General features: G+C 54.1%; 1 protein-coding gene across 1 annotated transcript; it reads right to left on the reverse strand.

The window, feature by feature from the left end:
• LOC140365139 (phosphoinositide 3-kinase regulatory subunit 4-like) lies at positions 1-25,472 on the reverse strand (the record flags this gene model as incomplete). The annotated part of the gene is made up of 10 exons (XM_072451393.1): positions 1-393; positions 639-759; positions 3,821-3,909; positions 4,160-4,260; positions 4,351-4,482; positions 8,371-8,582; positions 24,646-24,810; positions 24,929-25,135; positions 25,249-25,304; positions 25,417-25,472. Coding segments are annotated over 10 exons (1,310 nt in total), but the record flags the coding sequence as incomplete, so codon positions are not given.
• Between the last annotated feature and the right edge of the window lie 44 nt (positions 25,473-25,516).

Below are 25,516 nucleotides of genomic sequence, written 5' to 3' on the forward strand. Positions count from 1 at the left end.
TACTGCCCCCTGTGGTGAGAGAGGGTACTGCCCCCTGTGGTGAGAGAGGGTACTGCCCCCTGTGGTGAGAGAGGGTACTGCCCCCTGTGGTGAGAGAGGGTACTGCCCCCTGTGGTGAGAGAGGGTACTGCCCCCTGTGGTGAGAGAGGGTACTGCCCCCTGTGGTGAGAGAGGGTACTGGAGGTTGTGGCTCTGATGCCTTGTTACGGGGAGGTTCCTGGTTCACTTCCACACCTTGACGATGCCGTCTCTGGACGAGGTGACGATGAAGCCTTGTGTGGTCTGGAAAGTGGCGATGTCAGTGATGATGTCATGGTGTCCCACAGGGAGAGCTTCAGGACCTCTGCGAGGACCGTCCTCTGAAGACCCAGACTTCTGCTTACTGTGGATCTCCTGCAACAGAGAAGGGTCAGGGGTCAGGGTCAGGGGTCAGGGGTCAGGGGTCAGGGTCAGGGGTCAGGGTCAGGGTCAGGGGTCAGGGGTCAGGGGTCAGGGTCAGGGTCAGGGGTCAGGGGTCAGGGGTCAGGGTCAGGGGTCAGGGTCAGGGTCAGGGTCAGGGGTCAGGGTCAGGGTCAGGGTCAGGGTCAGGGGTCAGGGTCAGGGTCAGGGTCAGGGTCAGGGTCAGGGTCTGCACTGACCTGGACCACCTCAGTTCCCTCGATGATCTTGCGACTGTAGAGAACAGAAGGACAATGAAGAGAGTCATGAGCTCCTCCAGCCACGATGTAAGAACGCTCCGGGTACGCCAGGTCCCAGAACCTGAGGAGACAGAGAAGAGACTAAAGCAGGACTAAAGCAGGTCTAAAGCAGGACTAAAGCAGGACTAAAGCAGGACTAAAGCAGGACTAAAGCAGGACTAAAGCAGGACTAAAGCAGGTCTAAAGCAGGACTAAAGCAGGTCTAAAGCAGGACTAAAGCAGGACTAAAGCAGGACTAAAGCAGGACTAAAGCAGGTCTAAAGCAGGACTAAAGCAGGTCTAAAGCAGGACTAAAGCAGGACTAAAGCAGGACTAAAGCAGGACTAAAGCAGGACTAAAGCAGGACTAAAGCAGGACTAAAGCAGGACTAAACCAGGACTAAACCAGGACTAAAGCAGGTCTAAAGCAGGACTAAAGCAGGACTAAAGCAGGACTAAAGCAGGACTAAAGCAGGTCTAAAGCAGGACTAAAGCAGGACTAAAGCAGGTCTAAAGCAGGTCTAAAGCAGGACTAAAGCAGGACTAAAGCAGGACTAAAGCAGGACTAAAGCAGGACTAAAGCAGGACTAAAGCAGGACTAAAGCAGGTCTAAAGCAGGACTAAAGCAGGACTAAACCAGGACTAAACCAGGACTAAAGCAGGACTAAAGCAGGACTAAAGCAGGACTAAAGCAGGACTAAAGCAGGACTAAAGCAGGACTAAAGCAGGACTAAAGCAGGTCTAAAGCAGGACTAAAGCAGGACTAAAGCAGGTCTAAAGCAGGTCTAAAGCAGGACTAAAGCAGGACTAAAGCAGGACTAAAGCAGGACTAAAGCAGGACTAAAGCAGGACTAAAGCAGGACTAAAGCAGGTCTAAAGCAGGACTAAAGCAGGACTAAACCAGGACTAAACCAGGACTAAAGCAGGACTAAAGCAGGACTAAAGCAGGACTAAAGCAGGACTAAAGCAGGACTAAAGCAGGACTAAAGCAGGACTAAAGCAGGTCTAAAGCAGGACTAAAGCAGGACTAAAGCAGGTCTAAAGCAGGTCTAAAGCAGGACTAAAGCAGGACTAAAGCAGGACTAAAGCAGGACTAAAGCAGGACTAAAGCAGGACTAAAGCAGGACTAAAGCAGGTCTAAAGCAGGACTAAAGCAGGACTAAACCAGGACTAAACCAGGACTAAAGCAGGACTAAAGCAGGACTAAAGCAGGACTAAAGCAGGACTAAACCAGGACTAAAGCAGGACTAAACCAGGACTAAAGCAGGACTAAAGCAGGACTAAAGCAGGTCTAAAGCAGGTCTAAAGCAGGTCTAAAGCAGGACTAAAGCAGGACTAAAGCAGGACTAAAGCAGGTCTAAAGCAGGTCTAAAGCAGGACTAAAGCAGGTCTAAAGCAGGACTAAAGCAGGACTAAACCAGGACTAAACCAGGACTAAAGCAGGACTAAAGCAGGACTAAAGCAGGACTAAAGCAGGACTAAACCAGGACTAAAGCAGGACTAAACCAGGACTAAAGCAGGACTAAAGCAGGTCTAAAGCAGGACTAAAGCAGGACTAAAGCAGGTCTAAAGCAGGACTAAAGCAGGACTAAAGCAGGTCTAAAGCAGGACTAAAGCAGGTCTAAAGCAGGACTAAAGCAGGACTAAAGCAGGTCTAAAGCAGGACTAAAGCAGGTCTAAAGCAGGACTAAAGCAGGACTAAAGCAGGACTAAAGCAGGACTAAAGCAGGTCTAAAGCAGGACTAAAGCAGGACTAAACCAGGACTAAACCAGGACTAAAGCAGGACTAAAGCAGGACTAAAGCAGGACTAAACCAGGACTAAAGCAGGACTAAACCAGGACTAAACCAGGACTAAAGCAGGACTAAAGCAGGTCTAAAGCAGGTCTAAAGCAGGTCTAAAGCAGGACTAAAGCAGGACTAAAGCAGGACTAAAGCAGGTCTAAAGCAGGTCTAAAGCAGGACTAAAGCAGGTCTAAAGCAGGACTAAAGCAGGACTAAACCAGGACTAAACCAGGACTAAAGCAGGACTAAAGCAGGACTAAAGCAGGACTAAAGCAGGACTAAACCAGGACTAAAGCAGGACTAAACCAGGACTAAAGCAGGACTAAAGCAGGTCTAAAGCAGGACTAAAGCAGGACTAAAGCAGGTCTAAAGCAGGACTAAAGCAGGACTAAAGCAGGTCTAAAGCAGGACTAAAGCAGGTCTAAAGCAGGACTAAAGCAGGACTAAAGCAGGTCTAAAGCAGGACTAAAGCAGGTCTAAAGCAGGACTAAAGCAGGACTAAAGCAGGACTAAAGCAGGACTAAAGCAGGTCTAAAGCAGGACTAAAGCAGGACTAAACCAGGACTAAACCAGGACTAAAGCAGGACTAAAGCAGGACTAAAGCAGGACTAAACCAGGACTAAAGCAGGTCTAAAGCAGGACTAAAGCAGGACTAAAGCAGGTCTAAAGCAGGACTAAAGCAGGACTAAAGCAGGACTAAAACAGGACTAAAGCAGGACTAAAGCAGGTCTAAAGCAGGACTAAAACAGGACTAAACCAGGACTAAACCAGGTCTAAAGCAGGACTAAAGCAGGTCTAAAGCAGGACTAAAGCAGGACTAAAGCAGGACTAAAGCAGGACTAAAGCAGGACTAAAGCGGGACTAAAACAGGACTAAAGCAGGACTAAAGCAGAACTAAACCAGGACTAAAGCGGGACTAAAACAGGACTAAAGCAGGACTAAAGCAGGACTAAAGCAGGACTAAAGCAGGTCTAAAGCAGGACTAAAGCAGGTCTAAAGCAGGACTAAAGCAGGTCTAAAGCAGGACTAAAGCAGGTCTAAACCAGGACTAAAGCAGGACTAAAGCAGGACTAAAGCAGGTCTAAAGCAGGACTAAAGCAGGACTAAAGCAGGACCAAAGCAGGACTAAAGCAGGACTAAAGCAGGACTAAAGCAGGACTAAAGCAGGTCTAAAGCAGGTCTAAAGCAGGACTAAAGCAGGACTAAAGCAGGACTAAAGCAGGTCTAAAGCAGGACTAAAGCAGGACTAAAGCAGGTCTAAAGCAGGACTAAAGCAGGACTAAAGCAGGACTAAAGCAGGACTAAAGCAGGACTAAAGCAGGACTAAAGCAGGACTAAAGCAGGACTAAAGCAGGAATCACCTGATCCTCATGTCGGAGCCGGCCGTCAGCAGCAGAGGATTTCCATCAGCAGGACTGCAGTAAATCCCATGAACACTGTGAGGAGACGGCTGCAAGAGGAGAAATGTGAGAACCACGACTGAGACCGGGACCGGGACCGGGACCGGGACCAGGACCAGGACCAGGACCAGGACCAGGACCAGGACCAGGACCAGGACCAGGACCAGGACCTGGACCTGGACCTGGACCTGGACCTGGACCTGGACCTGGACCTGGACCTGGACCTGGACCTGGACCTGGACCTGGACCTGGACCTGGACCTGGACCTAGACCTGGACCTGGACCTGGACTGAGACTCACCTGCATCTCAGAGAGTGGGGGGGCGGAGCTGGCCCACAGAGTGAACTTCCTGTCTCCGGTCTCTAAGTCCCACATCGACACCTCGTTATTGCCCTGAACAGCTGAGGAAACATAAGAGGGTCTGAACCGGGTCTGAACCGGGTCTGAACCGGGTCTGAACCGGGTCTGAACCGGGTCTGAACCGGGTTTACCTGCGATGACAGAGGACTGGTACAGCGGGTGCATTAACAGTCTTCTCACTCGAGCTCGTGCTGGGTGGGAGTGGTCAGAGATGGGCAGCTGGAAGCGCATATCCCAGCATGCCATAGTGCCACTGCTGGTGCCTGAGGAGGGCAAAGGTCAAAGTGGAGACTTCAGACTAAACCCGAGAGACTAAACCCCAGACTAAACCCCAGACTAAACCCCAGAGACTAAACCCCAGAGACTAAAGCCCAGAGACTAAACCCCAGACTAAACCCCAGACTAAACCCCAGACTAAACCCGAGAGACTAAACCCCAGACTAAACCCCAGACTAAACCCCAGAGACTAAACCCAAGAGACTAAACCCCAGAGACTAAAGCCCAGAGACTAAACCCCAGACTAAACCCCAGACTAAACCCCAGAGACTAAACCCCAGACTAAACCCCAGACTAAACCCCAGACTAAACCCCAGACTAAACCCCAGAGACTAAACCCCAGAGACTAAACCCCAGACTAAAGCCCAGACTAAACCCCAGACTAAACCCGAGAGACTAAACCCCAGAGACTAAACCCTAGAGACTAAACCCCAGACAAAACCCCAGAGACTAAAACCCAGAGACTAAACCCCAGACTAAACCCCAGACTAAACCCCAGAGACTAAACCCAAGAGACTAAACCCCAGAGACTAAAGCCCAGAGACTAAACCCCAGACTAAACCCCAGACTAAACCCCAGACTAAACCCGAGAGACTAAACCCCAGACTAAACCCCAGAGACTAAACCCAAGAGACTAAACCCCAGAGACTAAAGCCCAGAGACTAAACCCCAGACTAAACCCCAGACTAAACCCCAGAGACTAAACCCCAGACTAAACCCCAGACTAAACCCCAGACTAAACCCCAGACTAAACCCCAGAGACTAAACCCCAGAGACTAAACCCCAGACTAAAGCCCAGACTAAACCCCAGACTAAACCCGAGAGACTAAACCCCAGAGACTAAACCCTAGAGACTAAACCCCAGACAAAACCCCAGAGACTAAAATCCAGAGACTAAACCCCAGACTAAACCCCAGACTAAACCCCAGAGACTAAACCCCAGAGACTAAACCCCAGAGACTAACCCGAGAGACTAAACCCCAGACTAAACCCCAGAGACTAAACCCCAGAGACTAAACCCCAGAGAATAAACCCCAGAAACTAAACCCGAGAGACTAAACCCGAGAGACTAAACCCCTGACTAAACCCCAGAGACTAAACCCCAGACTAAACCCCAGAGACTAAACCCCAGAGACTAAACCCCAGACTAAACCCCAGACTAAACCCCAGACTAAACCCCAGACTAAACCCCAGAGACTAAACCCCAGAGACTAAACCCCAGACTAAACCCCAGACTAAACCCCAGAGACTAAACCCCAGAGACTAAACCCCAGACTAAACCCCAGAGACTAAACCCCAGACTAAACCCCAGAGACTAAACCCCAGACTAAACCCCAGACTAAACCCCAGAGACTAAACCCCAGAGACTAAACCCCAGACTAAACCCCAGACTAAACCCCAGACTAAACCCCAGACTAAACCCCAGAGACTAAACCCCAGAGACTAAACCCCAGAGACTAAAGCCCAGACTAAACCCTAGAGACTAAACCCTAGAGACTAAACCCCAGACTAAACCCCAGAGACTAAAACCCAGAGACTAAACCCCAGACTAAACCCCAGAGACTAAACCCCAAAGACTAAACCCCAGAGACTAAACCCCAGAGAATAAACCCCAGACTAAACCCCAGACTAAACCCCAGAGAATAAACCCCAGACTAAACCCCAGAGACTAAACCCCAGACTAAACCCCAGACTAAACCCCAGAGACTAAACCCGAGACTAAACCCCAGACTAAACCCCAGAGACTAAACCCCAGAGACTAAAGCCCAGAGACTAAAGCCCAGAGACTAAACCCCAGACTAAACCCCAGAGACTAAACCCCAGACTAAACCCCAGAGACTAAACCCCAGACTAAACCCCAGAGACTAAACCCGAGACTAAACCCCAGACTAAACCCCAGAGACTAAACCCCAGAGAATAAACCCCAGACTAAACCCCAGAGACTAAACCCCAGACTAAACCCCAGAGACTAAACCCCAGACTAAACCCCAGACTAAACCCCAGAGACTAAACCCGAGACTAAACCCCAGACTAAACCCCAGAGACTAAACCCCAGAGACTAAACCCCAGACTAAACCCCAGACTAAACCCCAGAGACTAAACCCCAGACTAAACCCCAGAGACTAAAGCCCAGAGACTAAACCCCAGAGACTAAACCCCAGAGTAAACCCTAGACTAAACCCCAGAGACTAAAGCCCAAAGACTAAACCCCAGACTAAACCCCAGACTAAACCCCAGACTAAACCCCAGACTAAACCCCAGACTAAACCCCATAGACTAAACCCAAAGACTAAACCCCAGACTAAACCCCAGACTAAACCCCCAGAGACTAAACCCCAGAGACTAAACCCCAGAGACTAAACCCCAGAGACTAAACCCCAGACTAAACCCCAGACTAAACCCCAGACTAAACCCCAGACTAAACCCCAGACTAAACCCCAGAGACTAAACCCAGAGACTAAACCCCAGACTAAACCCCAGACTAAACCCCAGAGACTAAACCCCAGACTAAACCCCAGACTAAACCCCAGAGACTAAACCCCAGACTAAACCCCAGACTAAAGCCCAGACTAAACCCCAGAGACTAAACCCCAGACTAAACCCCAGACTAAACCCCAGAGACTAAACCCCAGAGACTAAACCCCAGAGACTAAAGCCCAGACACTAAACCCCAGACTAAACCCCAGACTAAACCCCAGAGACTAAACCCCAGAGACTAAAGCCCAGAGACTAAACCCCAGACACTAAACCCCAGAGACTAAAGCCCAGAGACTAAACCCCAGACTAAACCCCAGACTAAACCCCAGAGACTAAACCCAAAGACTAAACCCCAGACTAAACCCCAGAGACTAAACCCCCAGAGACTAAACCCCAGAGACTAAACCCCAGAGACTAAACCCCAGACTAAACCCCAGACTAAACCCCAGACTAAACCCCAGAGACTAAAACCCAGAGACTAAACCCCAGACTAAACCCCAGACTAAACCCCAGACTAAACCCCAGAGAATAAACCCAAGACTAAACCCCAGACTAAAGCCCAGACTAAACCCCAGAGACTAAACCCCAGACTAAACCCCAGAGACTAAACCCCAGACTAAACCCCAGACTAAACCCAAGACTAAACCCTAGAGACTAAATCCCAGAGACTAAACCCCAGAGACTAAACCCCAGAGACTAAACCCCAGACTAAACACCAGACTAAACCCCAGAGACTAAACCCCAGAGACTAAACCCCAGACTAAACCCCAGACTAAACCCCAGACAATAAACCCCAGACTAAACCCCAGACTAAACCCCAGACTAAACCCCAGAGACTAAACCCCAGAGACTAAACCCCAGAGACTAAACCCCAGACTAAACCCCAGACTAAACCCCAGACAATAAACCCCAGACTAAACCCCAGACTAAACCCCAGAGACTAAACCCCAGAGACTAAACCCCAGAGACTAAACCCCAGACTAAACCCCAGACTAAACCCCAGAGAATAAACCCCAGACTAAACCCCAGACTAAACCCCAGAGAATAAACCCCAGACTAAACCCCAGACTAAACCCCAGAGACTAAACCCCAGAGACTAATCCCCAGAGAATAAACCCCAGACTAAACCCCAGACTAAACCCCAGACTAAACCCCAGACTAAACCCCAGAGACTAAACCCCAGAGACTAATCCCCAGAGACTAAACCCCAGAGACTAAACCCCAGACTAAACCCCAAAGACTAAACCCCAGACTAAACCCCAAAGACTAAACCCCAGAGACTAAACCCCAGAGACTAAACCCCAGACTAAACCCCAGAGACTAAACCCCAGACTAAACCCCAGACTAAACCCCAGACTAAACCCCAGACTAAACCCGTCCCGGTCCCGGGGTGTTACCCAGGCAGAGCCAGCACTGGTGCATGTCGACGCAGAAGGAGGTGATGAGGCCCAGGCGCAGGTCGTGCTTCAGAGTCCAGGCGTTGGAGCTTTGGCGCAGGTCCCATCCCACTAGAGACCCGTGTACCGTGGCATAGGCCAAAACCGACTGAGCTCCAGAGTTAAAGTGGTGTAGATCCACCACACAGCCCTCCTCCACCAGGTCCAGGCTCCTGACACCACAGGAACCAAGTTAGAACCACAGAGTCCCCCTCCACAAGGTCAAGAACCACAGAGTCCTCCTCCACCAGGTCAAGAACCACAGAGTCCCCCTCCACCAGGTTCAGGCTCCTGACACCACAGGAACCAAGTTAGAACCACAGAGTCCCCCTCCACAAGGTCAAGAACCACAGAGTCCTCCTCCACCAGGTCCAGGCTCCTGACACCACAGGAACCAAGTTAGAACCACAGAGTCCCCCTCCACAAGGTCAAGAACCACAGAGTCCTCCTCCACCAGGTCCAGGCTCCTGACACCACAGGAACCAAGTTAGAACCACAGAGTCCCCCTCCACAAGGTCAAGAACCACAGAGTCCTCCTCCACCAGGTCAAGAACCACAGAGTCCCCCTCCACCAGGTTCAGGCTCCTGACACCACAGGAACCAAGTTAGAACCACAGAGTCCCCCTCCACAAGGTCAAGAACCACAGAGTCCTCCTCCACCAGGTCCAGGCTCCTGACACCACAGGAACCAAGTTAGAACCACAGAGTCCCCCTCCACAAGGTCAAGAACCACAGAGTCCTCCTCCACCAGGTCAAGAACCACAGAGTCCCCCTCCACCAGGTTCAGGCTCCTGACACCACAGGAACCAAGTTAGAACCACAGAGTCCCCCTCCACAAGGTCAAGAACCACAGAGTCCTCCTCCACCAGGTCCAGGCTCCTGACACCACAGGAACCAAGTTAGAACCACAGAGTCCCCCTCCACAAGGTCAAGAACCACAGAGTCCTCCTCCACCAGGTCCAGGCTCCTGACACCACAGGAACCAAGTTAGAACCACAGAGTCCCCCTCCACAAGGTCAAGAACCACAGAGTCCTCCTCCACCAGGTCAAGAACCACAGAGTCCCCCTCCACCAGGTTCAGGCTCCTGACACCACAGGAACCAAGTTAGAACCACAGAGTCCCCCTCCACAAGGTCAAGAACCACAGAGTCCTCCTCCACCAGGTCCAGGCTCCTGACACCACAGGAACCAAGTTAGAACCACAGAGTCCCCCTCCACAAGGTCAAGAACCACAGAGTCCTCCTCCACCAGGTCCAGGCTCCTGACACCACAGGAACCAAGTTAGAACCACAGAGTCCCCCTCCACAAGGTCAAGAACCACAGAGTCCTCCTCCACCAGGTCAAGAACCACAGAGTCCCCCTCCACCAGGTTCAGGCTCCTGACACCACAGGAACCAAGTTAGAACCACAGAGTCCCCCTCCACAAGGTCAAGAACCACAGAGTCCTCCTCCACCAGGTCCAGGCTCCTGACACCACAGGAACCAAGTTAGAACCACAGAGTCCCCCTCCACAAGGTCAAGAACCACAGAGTCCTCCTCCACCAGGTCCAGGCTCCTGACACCACAGGAACCAAGTTAGAACCACAGAGTCCCCCTCCACAAGGTCAAGAACCACAGAGTCCTCCTCCACCAGGTCAAGAACCACAGAGTCCCCCTCCACCAGGTTCAGGCTCCTGACACCACAGGAACCAAGTTAGAACCACAGAGTCCCCCTCCACAAGGTCAAGAACCACAGAGTCCTCCTCCACCAGGTCCAGGCTCCTGACACCACAGGAACCAAGTTAGAACCACAGAGTCCCCCTCCACAAGGTCAAGAACCACAGAGTCCTCCTCCACCAGGTCCAGGCTCCTGACACCACAGGAACCAAGTTAGAACCACAGAGTCCCCCTCCACAAGGTCAAGAACCACAGAGTCCTCCTCCACCAGGTCAAGAACCACAGAGTCCCCCTCCACCAGGTTCAGGCTCCTGACACCACAGGAACCAAGTTAGAACCACAGAGTCCCCCTCCACAAGGTCAAGAACCACAGAGTCCTCCTCCACCAGGTCCAGGCTCCTGACACCACAGGAACCAAGTTAGAACCACAGAGTCCCCCTCCACAAGGTCAAGAACCACAGAGTCCTCCTCCACCAGGTCAAGAACCACAGAGTCCCCCTCCACCAGGTTCAGGCTCCTGACACCACAGGAACCAAGTTAGAACCACAGAGTCCCCCTCCAAAAGGTCAAGAACCACAGAGTCCTCCTCCACCAGGTCCAGGCTCCTGACACCACAGGAACCAAGTTAGAACCACAGAGTCCCCCTCCACAAGGTCAAGAACCACAGAGTCCTCCTCCACCAGGTCAAGAACCACAGAGTCCCCCTCCACCAGGTTCAGGCTCCTGACACCACAGGAACCAAGTTAGAACCACAGAGTCCCCCTCCACAAGGTCAAGAACCACAGAGTCCTCCTCCACCAGGTCCAGGCTCCTGACACCACAGGAACCAAGTTAGAACCACAGAGTCCCCCTCCACAAGGTCAAGAACCACAGAGTCCTCCTCCACCAGGTCCAGGCTCCTGACACCACAGGAACCAAGTTAGAACCACAGAGTCCCCCTCCACAAGGTCAAGAACCACAGAGTCCTCCTCCACCAGGTCAAGAACCACAGAGTCCCCCTCCACCAGGTTCAGGCTCCTGACACCACAGGAACCAAGTTAGAACCACAGAGTCCCCCTCCAAAAGGTCAAGAACCACAGAGTCCTCCTCCACCAGGTCCAGGCTCCTGACACCACAGGAACCAAGTTAGAACCACAGAGTCCCCCTCCACAAGGTCAAGAACCACAGAGTCCTCCTCCACCAGGTCAAGAACCACAGAGTCCCCCTCCACCAGGTTCAGGCTCCTGACACCACAGGAACCAAGTTAGAACCACAGAGTCCCCCTCCACAAGGTCAAGAACCACAGAGTCCTCCTCCACCAGGTCAAGAACCACAGAGTCCCCCTCCACCAGGTTCAGGCTCCTGACACCACAGGAACCAAGTTAGAACCACAGAGTCCCCCTCCACAAGGTCAAGAACCACAGAGTCCTCCTCCACCAGATCCAGGCTCCTGACACCACAGGAACCAAGTTAGAACCACAGAGTCCCCCTCCACAAGGTCAAGAACCACAGAATCCTCCTCCACCAGGTCCAGGCTCCTGACACCACAGGAACCAAGTTAGAACCACAGAGTCCCCCTCCACAAGGTCAAGAACCACAGAGTCCTCCTCCACCAGGTCAAGAACCACAGAGTCCCCCTCCACCAGGTTCAGGCTCCTGACACCACAGGAACCAAGTTAGAACCACAGAGTCCCCCTCCACAAGGTCAAGAACCACAGAGTCCTCCTCCACCAGGTCAAGAACCACAGAGTCCCCCTCCACCAGGTTCAGGCTCCTGACACCACAGGAACCAAGTTAGAACCACAGAGTCCCCCTCCACAAGGTCAAGAACCACAGAGTCCTCCTCCACCAGGTCAAGAACCACAGAGTCCTCCTCCACCAGGTTCAGGCTCCTGACACCACAGGAACCAAGTTAGAACCACAGAGTCCCCCTCCACAAGGTCAAGAACCACAGAGTCCTCCTCCACCAGGTCAAGAACCACAGAGTCCCCCTCCACCAGGTTCAGGCTCCTGACACCACAGGAACCAAGTTAGAACCACAGAGTCCCCCTCCACAAGGTCAAGAACCACAGAGTCCTCCTCCACCAGATCCAGGCTCCTGACACCACAGGAACCAAATTAGAACCACAGAGTCCCCCTCCACAAGGTCAATAACCAAAGAGTCCTCCTCCACCAGGTCCAGGCTTCTGACACCACAGGAACCAAGTTAGAACCACAGAGTCCCCCTCCACAAGGTCAAGAACCACAGAGTCCTCCTCCACCAGGTCCAGGCTCCTGACACCACAGGAACCAAGTTAGAACCACAGAGTCCCCCTCCACAAGGTCAAGAACCACAGAGTCCTCCTCCACCAGGTCCAGGCTTCTGACACCACAGGAACCAAGTTAGAACCACAGAGTCCCCCTCCACAAGGTCAAGAACCACAGAGTCCTCCTCCACCAGGTCAAGAACCACAGAGTCCCCCTCCACAAGGTCAAGAACCACAGAGTCCCCCTCCACAAAGTCAAGAACCACAGAGTCCCCCTCCACCAGGTCCAGGCTCCTGACACCACAGGAACCATGTTAGAACCACAGAGTCCCCCTCCAAAAGGTCAAGAACCACAGAGTCCCCCTCCACCAGGTCCAGGCTCCTGACACCACAGGAACCAAGTTAGAACCACAGAGTCCTCCTCCACAAGGTCAAGAACCACAGAGTCCCCCTCCATAAGGTCAAGAACCACAGAGTCCCCCTCCACAAGGTCAAGAACCACAGAGTCCCCCTCCACAAGGTCAAAAACCACAGAGTCCTCCACCACAAGGTCAAGAACCACAGAGTCCCCCTCCACAATGTCAAGAACCACAGAGTCCCCCTCCACAAGGTCAAAAACCACAGAGTCCTCCACCACAAGGTCAAGAACCACAGAGTCCCCCTCCACAAGGTCAAGAACCACAGAGTCCCCCTCCACAAGGTCAAGAACCACAGAGTCCCCCTCCACAAGGTCAAGAACCACAGAGTCCCCCTCCACAAGGTCAAGAACCACAGAGTCCTCCACCACAAGGTCAAGAACCACAGAGTCCCCCTCCACAAGGTCAAGAACCACAGAGTCCTCCACCACAAGGTCAAGAACCACAGAGTCCTCCACCACAAGGTCAAGAACCACAGAGTCCTCCTCCACAATGTCAAGAACCACAGAGTCCTCCACCACAAGGTCAAGAACCACAGAGTCCCCCTCCACAAGGTCAAGAACCACAGAGTCCTCCACCACAAGGTCAAGAACCACAGAGTCCCCCTCCACAAGGTCAAGAACCACAGAGTCCCCATCCACAAGGTCAAGAACCTCAGAGTTCCCCTCCACAAGGTCAAGAACCACAGAGTCCCCCTCCACCAGGTTCAGGCTCCTGACACCACAGGAACCAAGTTAGAACCACAGAGTCCCCCTCCACAAGGTCAAGAACCACAGAGTCCTCCTCCACCAGGTCCAGGCTCCTGACACCACAGGAACCAAGTTAGAACCACAGAGTCCCCCTCCACAAGGTCAAGAACCACAGAGTCCTCCTCCACCAGGTCCAGGCTCCTGACACCACAGGAACCAAGTTAGAACCACAGAGTCCCCCTCCACAAGGTCAAGAACCACAGAGTCCTCCTCCACCAGGTCAAGAACCACAGAGTCCCCCTCCACCAGGTTCAGGCTCCTGACACCACAGGAACCAAGTTAGAACCACAGAGTCCCCCTCCACAAGGTCAAGAACCACAGAGTCCTCCTCCACCAGGTCCAGGCTCCTGACACCACAGGAACCAAGTTAGAACCACAGAGTCCCCCTCCACAAGGTCAAGAACCACAGAGTCCTCCTCCACCAGGTCCAGGCTCCTGACACCACAGGAACCAAGTTAGAACCACAGAGTCCCCCTCCACAAGGTCAAGAACCACAGAGTCCTCCTCCACCAGGTCAAGAACCACAGAGTCCCCCTCCACCAGGTTCAGGCTCCTGACACCACAGGAACCAAGTTAGAACCACAGAGTCCCCCTCCACAAGGTAAAGAACCACAGAGTCCTCCTCCACCAGGTCCAGGCTCCTGACACCACAGGAACCAAGTTAGAACCACAGAGTCCCCCTCCACAAGGTCAAGAACCACAGAGTCCTCCTCCACCAGGTCAAGAACCACAGAGTCCCCCTCCACCAGGTTCAGGCTCCTGACACCACAGGAACCAAGTTAGAACCACAGAGTCCCCCTCCACAAGGTCAAGAACCACAGAGTCCTCCTCCACCAGGTCCAGGCTCCTGACACCACAGGAACCAAGTTAGAACCACAGAGTCCCCCTCCACAAGGTCAAGAACCACAGAGTCCTCCTCCACCAGGTCCAGGCTCCTGACACCACAGGAACCAAGTTAGAACCACAGAGTCCCCCTCCACAAGGTCAAGAACCACAGAGTCCTCCTCCACCAGGTCAAGAACCACAGAGTCCCCCTCCACCAGGTTCAGGCTCCTGACACCACAGGAACCAAGTTAGAACCACAGAGTCCCCCTCCACAAGGTCAAGAACCACAGAGTCCTCCTCCACCAGGTCCAGGCTCCTGACACCACAGGAACCAAGTTAGAACCACAGAGTCCCCCTCCACAAGGTCAAGAACCACAGAGTCCTCCTCCACCAGGTCCAGGCTCCTGACACCACAGGAACCAAGTTAGAACCACAGAGTCCCCCTCCACAAGGTCAAGAACCACAGAGTCCTCCTCCACCAGGTCAAGAACCACAGAGTCCCCCTCCACCAGGTTCAGGCTCCTGACACCACAGGAACCAAGTTAGAACCACAGAGTCCCCCTCCACAAGGTCAAGAACCACAGAGTCCTCCTCCACCAGGTCCAGGCTCCTGACACCACAGGAACCAAGTTAGAACCACAGAGTCCCCCTCCACAAGGTCAAGAACCACAGAGTCCTCCTCCACCAGGTCCAGGCTCCTGACACCACAGGAACCAAGTTAGAACCACAGAGTCCCCCTCCACAAGGTCAAGAACCACAGAGTCCTCCTCCACCAGGTCAAGAACCACAGAGTCCCCCTCCACCAGGTTCAGGCTCCTGACACCACAGGAACCAAGTTAGAACCACAGAGTCCCCCTCCACAAGGTAAAGAACCACAGAGTCCTCCTCCACCAGGTCCAGGCTCCTGACACCACAGGAACCAAGTTAGAACCACAGAGTCCCCCTCCACAAGGTCAAGAACCACAGAGTCCTCCTCCACCAGGTCCAGGCTCCTGACACCACAGGAACCAAGTTAGAACCACAGAGTCCCCCTCCACAAGGTCAAGAACCACAGAGTCCTCCTCCACCAGGTCAAGAACCACAGAGTCCCCCTCCACCAGGTTCAGGCTCCTGACACCACAGGAACCAAGTTAGAACCACAGAGTCCCCCTCCACAAGGTCAAGAACCACAGAGTCCTCCTCCACCAGGTCCAGGCTCCTGACACCACAGGAACCAAGTTAGAACCACAGAGTCCCCCTCCACAAGGTCAAGAACCACAGAGTCCTCCTCCACCAGGTCAAGAACCACAGAGTCCCCCTCCACCAGGTTCAGGCTCCTGACACCACAGGAACCAAGTTAGAACCACAGAGTCCCCCTCCAAAAGGTCAAGAACCACAGAGTCCTCCTCCACCAGGTCCAGGCTCCTGACACCACAGGAACCAAGTTAGAACCACAGAGTCCCCCTCCACAAGGTCAAGAACCACAGAGTCCTCCTCCACCAGGTCAAGAACCACAGAGTCCCCCTCCACCAGGTTCAGGCTCCTGACACCACAGGAACCAAGTTAGAACCACAGAGTCCCCCTCCACAAGGTCAAGAACCACAGAGTCCTCCTCCACCAGGTCCAGGCTCCTGACACCACAGGAACCAAGTTAGAACCACAGAGTCCCCCTCCACAAGGTCAAGAACCACAGAGTCCTCCTCCACCAGGTCCAGGCTCCTGACACCACAGGAACCAAGTTAGAACCACAGAGTCCCCCTCCACAAGGTCAAGAACCACAGAGTCCTCCTCCACCAGGTCAAGAACCACAGAGTCCCCCTCCACCAGGTTCAGGCTCCTGACACCACAGGAACCAAGTTAGAACCACAGAGTCCCCCTCCAAAAGGTCAAGAACCACAGAGTCCTCCTCCACCAGGTCCAGGCTCCTGACACCACAGGAACCAAGTTAGAACCACAGAGTCCCCCTCCACAAGGTCAAGAACCACAGAGTCCTCCTCCACCAGGTCAAGAACCACAGAGTCCCCCTCCACCAGGTTCAGGCTCCTGACACCACAGGAACCAAGTTAGAACCACAGAGTCCCCCTCCACAAGGTCAAGAACCACAGAGTCCTCCTCCACCAGGTCCAGGCTCCTGACACCACAGGAACCAAGTTAGAACCACAGAGTCCCCCTCCACAAGGTGAAGAACCACAGAGTCCTCCTCCACCAGGTCAAGAACCACAGAGTCCCCCTCCACCAGGTTCAGGCTCCTGACACCACAGGAACCAAGTTAGAACCACAGAGTCCCCCTCCACAAGGTCAAGAACCACAGAGTCCTCCTCCACCAGGTCCAGGCTTCTGACACCACAGGAACCAAGTTAGAACCACAGAGTCCCCTTCCACAAGGTCAAGAACCACAGAGTCCTCCTCCACCAGGTCAAGAACCACAGAGTCCCCCTCCACCAGGTTCAGGCTCCTGACACCACAGGAACCAAGTTAGAACCACAGAGTCCCCCTCCACAAGGTCAAGAACCACAGAGTCCTCCTCCACCAGGTCAAGAACCACAGAGTCCCCCTCCACCAGGTTCAGGCTCCTGACACCACAGGAACAAAGTTAGAACCACAGAGTCCCCCTCCACAAGGTCAAGAACCACAGAGTCCTCCTCCACCAGGTCAAGAACCACAGAGTCCCCCTCCACCAGGTTCAGGCTCCTGACACCACAGGAACCAAGTTAGAACCACAGAGTCCCCCTCCACAAGGTCAAGAACCACAGAGTCCTCCTCCACCAGGTCCAGGCTCCTGACACCACAGGAACCAAGTTAGAACCACAGAGTCCCCCTCCACAAGGTCAAGAACCACAGAGTCCTCCTCCACCAGGTCAAGAACCACAGAGTCCCCCTCCACCAGGTTCAGGCTCCTGACACCACAGGAACCAAGTTAGAACCACAGAGTCCCCCTCCACAAGGTCAAGAACCACAGAATCCTCCTCCACCAGGTCCAGGCTCCTGACACCACAGGAACCAAGTTAGAACCACAGAGTCCCCCTCCACAAGGTCAAGAACCACAGAGTCCTCCTCCACCAGGTCAAGAACCACAGAGTCCCCCTCCACCAGGTTCAGGCTCCTGACACCGAAGGAACCAAGTTAGAACCACAGAGTCCCCCTCCACAAGGTCAAGAACCACAGAGTCCTCCTCCACCAGGTCAAGAACCACAGAGTCCCCCTCCACCAGGTTCAGGCTCCTGACACCACAGGAACCAAGTTAGAACCACAGAGTCCCCCTCCACAAGGTCAAGAACCACAGAGTCCTCCTCCACCAGATCCAGGCTCCTGACACCACAGGAACCAAGTTAGAACCACAGAGTCCCCCTCCACAAGGTCAAGAACCACAGAATCCTCCTCCACCAGGTCCAGGCTCCTGACACCACAGGAACCAAGTTAGAACCACAGAGTCCCCCTCCACAAGGTCAAGAACCACAGAGTCCTCCTCCACCAGGTCAAGAACCACAGAGTCCCCCTCCACCAGGTTCAGGCTCCTGACACCACAGGAACCAAGTTAGAACCACAGAGTCCCCCTCCACAAGGTCAAGAACCACAGAGTCCTCCTCCACCAGGTCAAGAACCACAGAGTCCCCCTCCACCAGGTTCAGGCTCCTGACACCACAGGAACCAAGTTAGAACCACAGAGTCCCCCTCCACAAGGTCAAGAACCACAGAGTCCTCCTCCACCAGGTCAAGAACCACAGAGTCCTCCTCCACCAGGTTCAGGCTCCTGACACCACAGGAACCAAGTTAGAACCACAGAGTCCCCCTCCACAAGGTCAAGAACCACAGAGTCCTCCTCCACCAGGTCAAGAACCACAGAGTCCCCCTCCACCAGGTTCAGGCTCCTGACACCACAGGAACCAAGTTAGAACCACAGAGTCCCCCTCCACAAGGTCAAGAACCACAGAGTCCTCCTCCACCAGATCCAGGCTCCTGACACCACAGGAACCAAATTAGAACCACAGAGTCCCCCTCCACAAGGTCAATAACCAAAGAGTCCTCCTCCACCAGGTCCAGGCTTCTGACACCACAGGAACCAAGTTAGAACCACAGAGTCCCCCTCCACAAGGTCAAGAACCACAGAGTCCTCCTCCACCAGGTCCAGGCTCCTGACACCACAGGAACCAAGTTAGAACCACAGAGTCCCCCTCCACAAGGTCAAGAACCACAGAGTCCTCCTCCACCAGGTCCAGGCTTCTGACACCACAGGAACCAAGTTAGAACCACAGAGTCCCCCTCCACAAGGTCAAGAACCACAGAGTCCTCCTCCACCAGGTCAAGAACCACAGAGTCCCCCTCCACAAGGTCAAGAACCACAGAGTCCCCCTCCACAAAGTCAAGAACCACAGAGTCCCCCTCCACCAGGTCCAGGCTCCTGACACCACAGGAACCATGTTAGAACCACAGAGTCCCCCTCCAAAAGGTCAAGAACCACAGAGTCCCCCTCCACCAGGTCCAGGCTCCTGACACCACAGGAACCAAGTTAGAACCACAGAGTCCTCCTCCACAAGGTCAAGAACCACAGAGTCCCCCTCCATAAGGTCAAGAACCACAGAGTCCCCCTCCACAAGGTCAAGAACCACAGAGTCCCCCTCCACAAGGTCAAAAACCACAGAGTCCTCCACCACAAGGTCAAGAACCACAGAGTCCCCCTCCACAATGTCAAGAACCACAGAGTCCCCCTCCACAAGGTCAAAAACCACAGAGTCCTCCACCACAAGGTCAAGAACCACAGAGTCCCCCTCCACAAGGTCAAGAACCACAGAGTCCCCCTCCACAAGGTCAAGAACCACAGAGTCCCCCTCCACAAGGTCAAGAACCACAGAGTCCCCCTCCACAAGGTCAAGAACCACAGAGTCCCCCTCCACAAGGTCAAGAACCACAGAGTCCCCCTCCACAAGGTCAAGAACCACAGAGTCCTCCACCACAAGGTCAAGAACCACAGAGTCCCCCTCCACAAGGTCAAGAACCACAGAGTCCTCCACCACAAGGTCAAGAACCACAGAGTCCTCCACCACAAGGTCAAGAACCACAGAGTCCTCCTCCACAATGTCAAGAACCACAGAGTCCTCCACCACAAGGTCAAGAACCACAGAGTCCCCCTCCACAAGGTCAAGAACCACAGAGTCCTCCACCACAAGGTCAAGAACCACAGAGTCCCCCTCCACAAGGTCAAGAACCACAGAGTCCCCATCCACAAGGTCAAGAACCTCAGAGTTCCCCTCCACAAGGTCAAGAACCACAGAGTCCCCCTCCACCAGGTTCAGGCTCCTGACACCACAGGAACCAAGTTAGAACCACAGAGTCCCCCTCCACAAGGTCAAGAACCACAGAGTCCTCCTCCACCAGGTCCAGGCTCCTGACACCACAGGAACCAAGTTAGAACCACAGAGTCCCCCTCCACAAGGTCAAGAACCACAGAGTCCTCCTCCACCAGGTCCAGGCTCCTGACACCACAGGAACCAAGTTAGAACCACAGAGTCCCCCTCCACAAGGTCAAGAACCACAGAGTCCTCCTCCACCAGGTCAAGAACCACAGAGTCCCCCTCCACCAGGTCCAGGCTCCTGACACCACAGGAACCAAGTTAGAACCACAGAGTCCCCCTCCACAAGGTCAAGAACCACAGAGTCCTCCTCCACCAGGTCCAGGCTCCTGACACCACAGGAACCAAGTTAGAACCACAGAGTCCCCCTCCACAAGGTCAAGAACCACAGAGTCCTCCTCCACCAGGTCAAGAACCACAGAGTCCCCCTCCACCAGGTTCAGGCTCCTGACACCACAGGAACCAAGTTAGAACCACAGAGTCCCCCTCCACAAGGTCAAGAACCACAGAGTCCTCCTCCACCAGGTCCAGGCTCCTGACACCACAGGAACCAAGTTAGAACCACAGAGTCCCCCTCCACAAGGTCAAGAACCACAGAGTCCTCCTCCACCAGGTCCAGGCTCCTGACACCACAGGAACCAAGTTAGAACCACAGAGTCCCCCTCCACAAGGTCAAGAACCACAGAGTCCTCCTCCACCAGGTCAAGAACCACAGAGTCCCCCTCCACCAGGTTCAGGCTCCTGACACCACAGGAACCAAGTTAGAACCACAGAGTCCCCCTCCACAAGGTCAAGAACCACAGAGTCCTCCTCCACCAGGTCCAGGCTCCTGACACCACAGGAACCAAGTTAGAACCACAGAGTCCCCCTCCACAAGGTCAAGAACCACAGAGTCCTCCTCCACCAGGTCCAGGCTCCTGACACCACAGGAACCAAGTTAGAACCACAGAGTCCCCCTCCACAAGGTCAAGAACCACAGAGTCCTCCTCCACCAGGTCAAGAACCACAGAGTCCCCCTCCACCAGGTTCAGGCTCCTGACACCACAGGAACCAAGTTAGAACCACAGAGTCCCCCTCCACAAGGTCAAGAACCACAGAGTCCTCCTCCACCAGGTCCAGGCTCCTGACACCACAGGAACCAAGTTAGAACCACAGAGTCCCCCTCCACAAGGTCAAGAACCACAGAGTCCTCCTCCACCAGGTCAAGAACCACAGAGTCCCCCTCCACCAGGTTCAGGCTCCTGACACCACAGGAACCAAGTTAGAACCACAGAGTCCCCCTCCAAAAGGTCAAGAACCACAGAGTCCTCCTCCACCAGGTCCAGGCTCCTGACACCACAGGAACCAAGTTAGAACCACAGAGTCCCCCTCCACAAGGTCAAGAACCACAGAGTCCTCCTCCACCAGGTCAAGAACCACAGAGTCCCCCTCCACCAGGTTCAGGCTCCTGACACCACAGGAACCAAGTTAGAACCACAGAGTCCCCCTCCACAAGGTCAAGAACCACAGAGTCCTCCTCCACCAGGTCCAGGCTCCTGACACCACAGGAACCAAGTTAGAACCACAGAGTCCCCCTCCACAAGGTCAAGAACCACAGAGTCCTCCTCCACCAGGTCCAGGCTCCTGACACCACAGGAACCAAGTTAGAACCACAGAGTCCCCCTCCACAAGGTCAAGAACCACAGAGTCCTCCTCCACCAGGTCAAGAACCACAGAGTCCCCCTCCACCAGGTTCAGGCTCCTGACACCACAGGAACCAAGTTAGAACCACAGAGTCCCCCTCCAAAAGGTCAAGAACCACAGAGTCCTCCTCCACCAGGTCCAGGCTCCTGACACCACAGGAACCAAGTTAGAACCACAGAGTCCCCCTCCACAAGGTCAAGAACCACAGAGTCCTCCTCCACCAGGTCAAGAACCACAGAGTCCCCCTCCACCAGGTTCAGGCTCCTGACACCACAGGAACCAAGTTAAAACCACAGAGTCCCCCTCCACAAGGTCAAGAACCACAGAGTCCTCCTCCACCAGGTCCAGGCTCCTGACACCACAGGAACCAAGTTAGAACCACAGAGTCCCCCTCCACAAGGTGAAGAACCACAGAGTCCTCCTCCACCAGGTCAAGAACCACAGAGTCCCCCTCCACCAGGTTCAGGCTCCTGACACCACAGGAACCAAGTTAGAACCACAGAGTCCCCCTCCACAAGGTCAAGAACCACAGAGTCCTCCTCCACCAGGTCAAGAACCACAGAGTCCCCCTCCACCAGGTTCAGGCTCCTGACACCACAGGAACCAAGTTAGAACCACAGAGTCCCCCTCCACAAGGTCAAGAACCACAGAGTCCTCCTCCACCAGGTCAAGAACCACAGAGTCCCCCTCCACCAGGTTCAGGCTCCTGACACCACAGGAACAAAGTTAGAACCACAGAGTCCCCCTCCACAAGGTCAAGAACCACAGAGTCCTCCTCCACCAGGTCAAGAACCACAGAGTCCCCCTCCACCAGGTTCAGGCTCCTGACACCACAGGAACCAAGTTAGAACCACAGAGTCCCCCTCCACAAGGTCAAGAACCACAGAGTCCTCCTCCACCAGGTCCAGGCTCCTGACACCACAGGAACCAAGTTAGAACCACAGAGTCCCCCTCCACAAGGTCAAGAACCACAGAGTCCTCCTCCACCAGGTCAAGAACCACAGAGTCCCCCTCCACCAGGTTCAGGCTCCTGACACCACAGGAACCAAGTTAGAACCACAGAGTCCCCCTCCACAAGGTCAAGAACCACAGAATCCTCCTCCACCAGGTCCAGGCTCCTGACACCACAGGAACCAAGTTAGAACCACAGAGTCCCCCTCCACAAGGTCAAGAACCACAGAGTCCCCCTCCACCAGGTCAAGAACCACAGAGTCCCCCTCCACCAGGTTCAGGCTCCTGACACCGAAGGAACCAAGTTAGAACCACAGAGTCCCCCTCCACAAGGTCAAGAACCACAGAGTCCTCCTCCACCAGGTCAAGAACCACAGAGTCCCCCTCCACCAGGTTCAGGCTCCTGACACCACAGGAACCAAGTTAGAACCACAGAGTCCCCCTCCACAAGGTCAAGAACCACAGAGTCCTCCTCCACCAGATCCAGGCTCCTGACACCACAGGAACCAAGTTAGAACCACAGAGTCCCCCTCCACAAGGTCAAGAACCACAGAATCCTCCTCCACCAGGTCCAGGCTCCTGACACCACAGGAACCAAGTTAGAACCACAGAGTCCCCCTCCACAAGGTCAAGAACCACAGAGTCCTCCTCCACCAGGTCAAGAACCACAGAGTCCCCCTCCACCAGGTTCAGGCTCCTGACACCACAGGAACCAAGTTAGAACCACAGAGTCCCCCTCCACAAGGTCAAGAACCACAGAGTCCTCCTCCACCAGGTCAAGAACCACAGAGTCCCCCTCCACCAGGTTCAGGCTCCTGACACCACAGGAACCAAGTTAGAACCACAGAGTCCCCCTCCACAAGGTCAAGAACCACAGAGTCCTCCTCCACCAGGTCAAGAACCACAGAGTCCTCCTCCACCAGGTTCAGGCTCCTGACACCACAGGAACCAAGTTAGAACCACAGAGTCCCCCTCCACAAGGTCAAGAACCACAGAGTCCTCCTCCACCAGGTCAAGAACCACAGAGTCCCCCTCCACCAGGTTCAGGCTCCTGACACCACAGGAACCAAGTTAGAACCACAGAGTCCCCCTCCACAAGGTCAAGAACCACAGAGTCCTCCTCCACCAGATCCAGGCTCCTGACACCACAGGAACCAAATTAGAACCACAGAGTCCCCCTCCACAAGGTCAATAACCAAAGAGTCCTCCTCCACCAGGTCCAGGCTTCTGACACCACAGGAACCAAGTTAGAACCACAGAGTCCCCCTCCACAAGGTCAAGAACCACAGAGTCCTCCTCCACCAGGTCCAGGCTCCTGACACCACAGGAACCAAGTTAGAACCACAGAGTCCCCCTCCACAAGGTCAAGAACCACAGAGTCCTCCTCCACCAGGTCCAGGCTTCTGACACCACAGGAACCAAGTTAGAACCACAGAGTCCCCCTCCACAAGGTCAAGAACCACAGAGTCCTCCTCCACCAGGTCAAGAACCACAGAGTCCCCCTCCACAAGGTCAAGAACCACAGAGTCCCCCTCCACAAAGTCAAGAACCACAGAGTCCCCCTCCACCAGGTCCAGGCTCCTGACACCACAGGAACCATGTTAGAACCACAGAGTCCCCCTCCAAAAGGTCAAGAACCACAGAGTCCCCCTCCACCAGGTCCAGGCTCCTGACACCACAGGAACCAAGTTAGAACCACAGAGTCCTCCTCCACAAGGTCAAGAACCACAGAGTCCCCCTCCATAAGGTCAAGAACCACAGAGTCCCCCTCCACAAGGTCAAGAACCACAGAGTCCCCCTCCACAAGGTCAAAAACCACAGAGTCCTCCACCACAAGGTCAAGAACCACAGAGTCCCCCTCCACAATGTCAAGAACCACAGAGTCCCCCTCCACAAGGTCAAAAACCACAGAGTCCTCCACCACAAGGTCAAGAACCACAGAGTCCCCCTCCACAAGGTCAAGAACCACAGAGTCCCCCTCCACAAGGTCAAGAACCACAGAGTCCCCCTCCACAAGGTCAAGAACCACAGAGTCCCCCTCCACAAGGTCAAGAACCACAGAGTCCCCCTCCACAAGGTCAAGAACCACAGAGTCCCCCTCCACAAGGTCAAGAACCACAGAGTCCTCCACCACAAGGTCAAGAACCACAGAGTCCCCCTCCACAAGGTCAAGAACCAAAACTTCAGAACAAAAAGTATGGGAGAATCCTGCTCCTGGTACTTCATTAGTTCTGGTCCTGGTCCTGGTTTGGTCCTGGTGCTGGTCTCAACTAATCTGGTCCTGGTCTCACCTGGTCTGGTCCAGGTCTGGTCCTGGTCTGGTCCTGGTCTGGTCCTGGTCTGGTCCTGGTCTCACCTGGTCTGGTCCTGGTCTCACCTGGTCTGGTCCTGGTCCTGGTCTCACCTGGTCTGGAAGGCCTGGACTTTGGGAGACTTGGGGGGCTTGTTGGCCTCGATGGTGAGCAGTTGGATGGAGCCGTTGTCTGAGGCGGCGGCCAGATAATGAGACCCCTGACAGAAGGACAATGTCTTCACATGTCCCCCGAGACGAGAGTACGTCAGCACGGACCTGAAACACATGAGAGGAGGTCAGTACCTGGTGGTGCAGAGAGTACCTGGTGGTGGAGAGAGCACCTCACTGCAGAGAGCACCTGGTGGTGCAGAGCACCTGGTGGTGCAAAGAGTACCTGGTTGTGGTGGTCTTGCCCTCCATCTTCTGACTGTCCCACACTTTGACGGTGCCGTCGTTTGAAGCTGTGGCGAAGATGGAATGTTCGTCTGAAACCCGGATTCTGTTCACAGCAGCTTTGTGCTCATGAAGGTGAGCCACCAGGAGACCTTTAGGATGCCAACCTGAGGAAAGAGAGAAGAGGTAAGAGAGGCCACCAGGAGACCTTTAGGATGCCAACCTGAGGAAAGAGAGAAGAGGTAAGAGAGGCCACCAGGAGACCTTTAGGATGCCAACCTGAGGAAAGAGAGGCCACCAGGAGACCTTTAGGATGCCAACCTGAGGAAAGAGAGAAGAGGTAAGAGAGGCCACCAGGAGACCTTTAGGATGCCAACCTGAGGAAAGAGAGAAGAGGTAAGAGAGGCAACCAGGAGACCTTTAGGATGCCAACCTGAGGAAAGAGAGAAGAGGTAAGAGAGGCCACCAGGAGACCTTTAGGATGCCAACCTGAGGAAAGAGAGAAGAGGTAAGAGAGGCCACCAGGAGACCTTTAGGATGCCAACCTGAGGAAAGAGAGAAGAGGTAAGAGAGGCCACCAGGAGACCTT

This window comes from Eucyclogobius newberryi, unplaced genomic scaffold, assembly GCF_026437365.1.
Source record: "Eucyclogobius newberryi isolate DKJ021-1_F unplaced genomic scaffold, fEucNew1.0.hap1 SCAF_184, whole genome shotgun sequence".
Taxonomy (NCBI): Eukaryota; Metazoa; Chordata; class Actinopteri; order Gobiiformes; family Gobiidae; genus Eucyclogobius; species Eucyclogobius newberryi.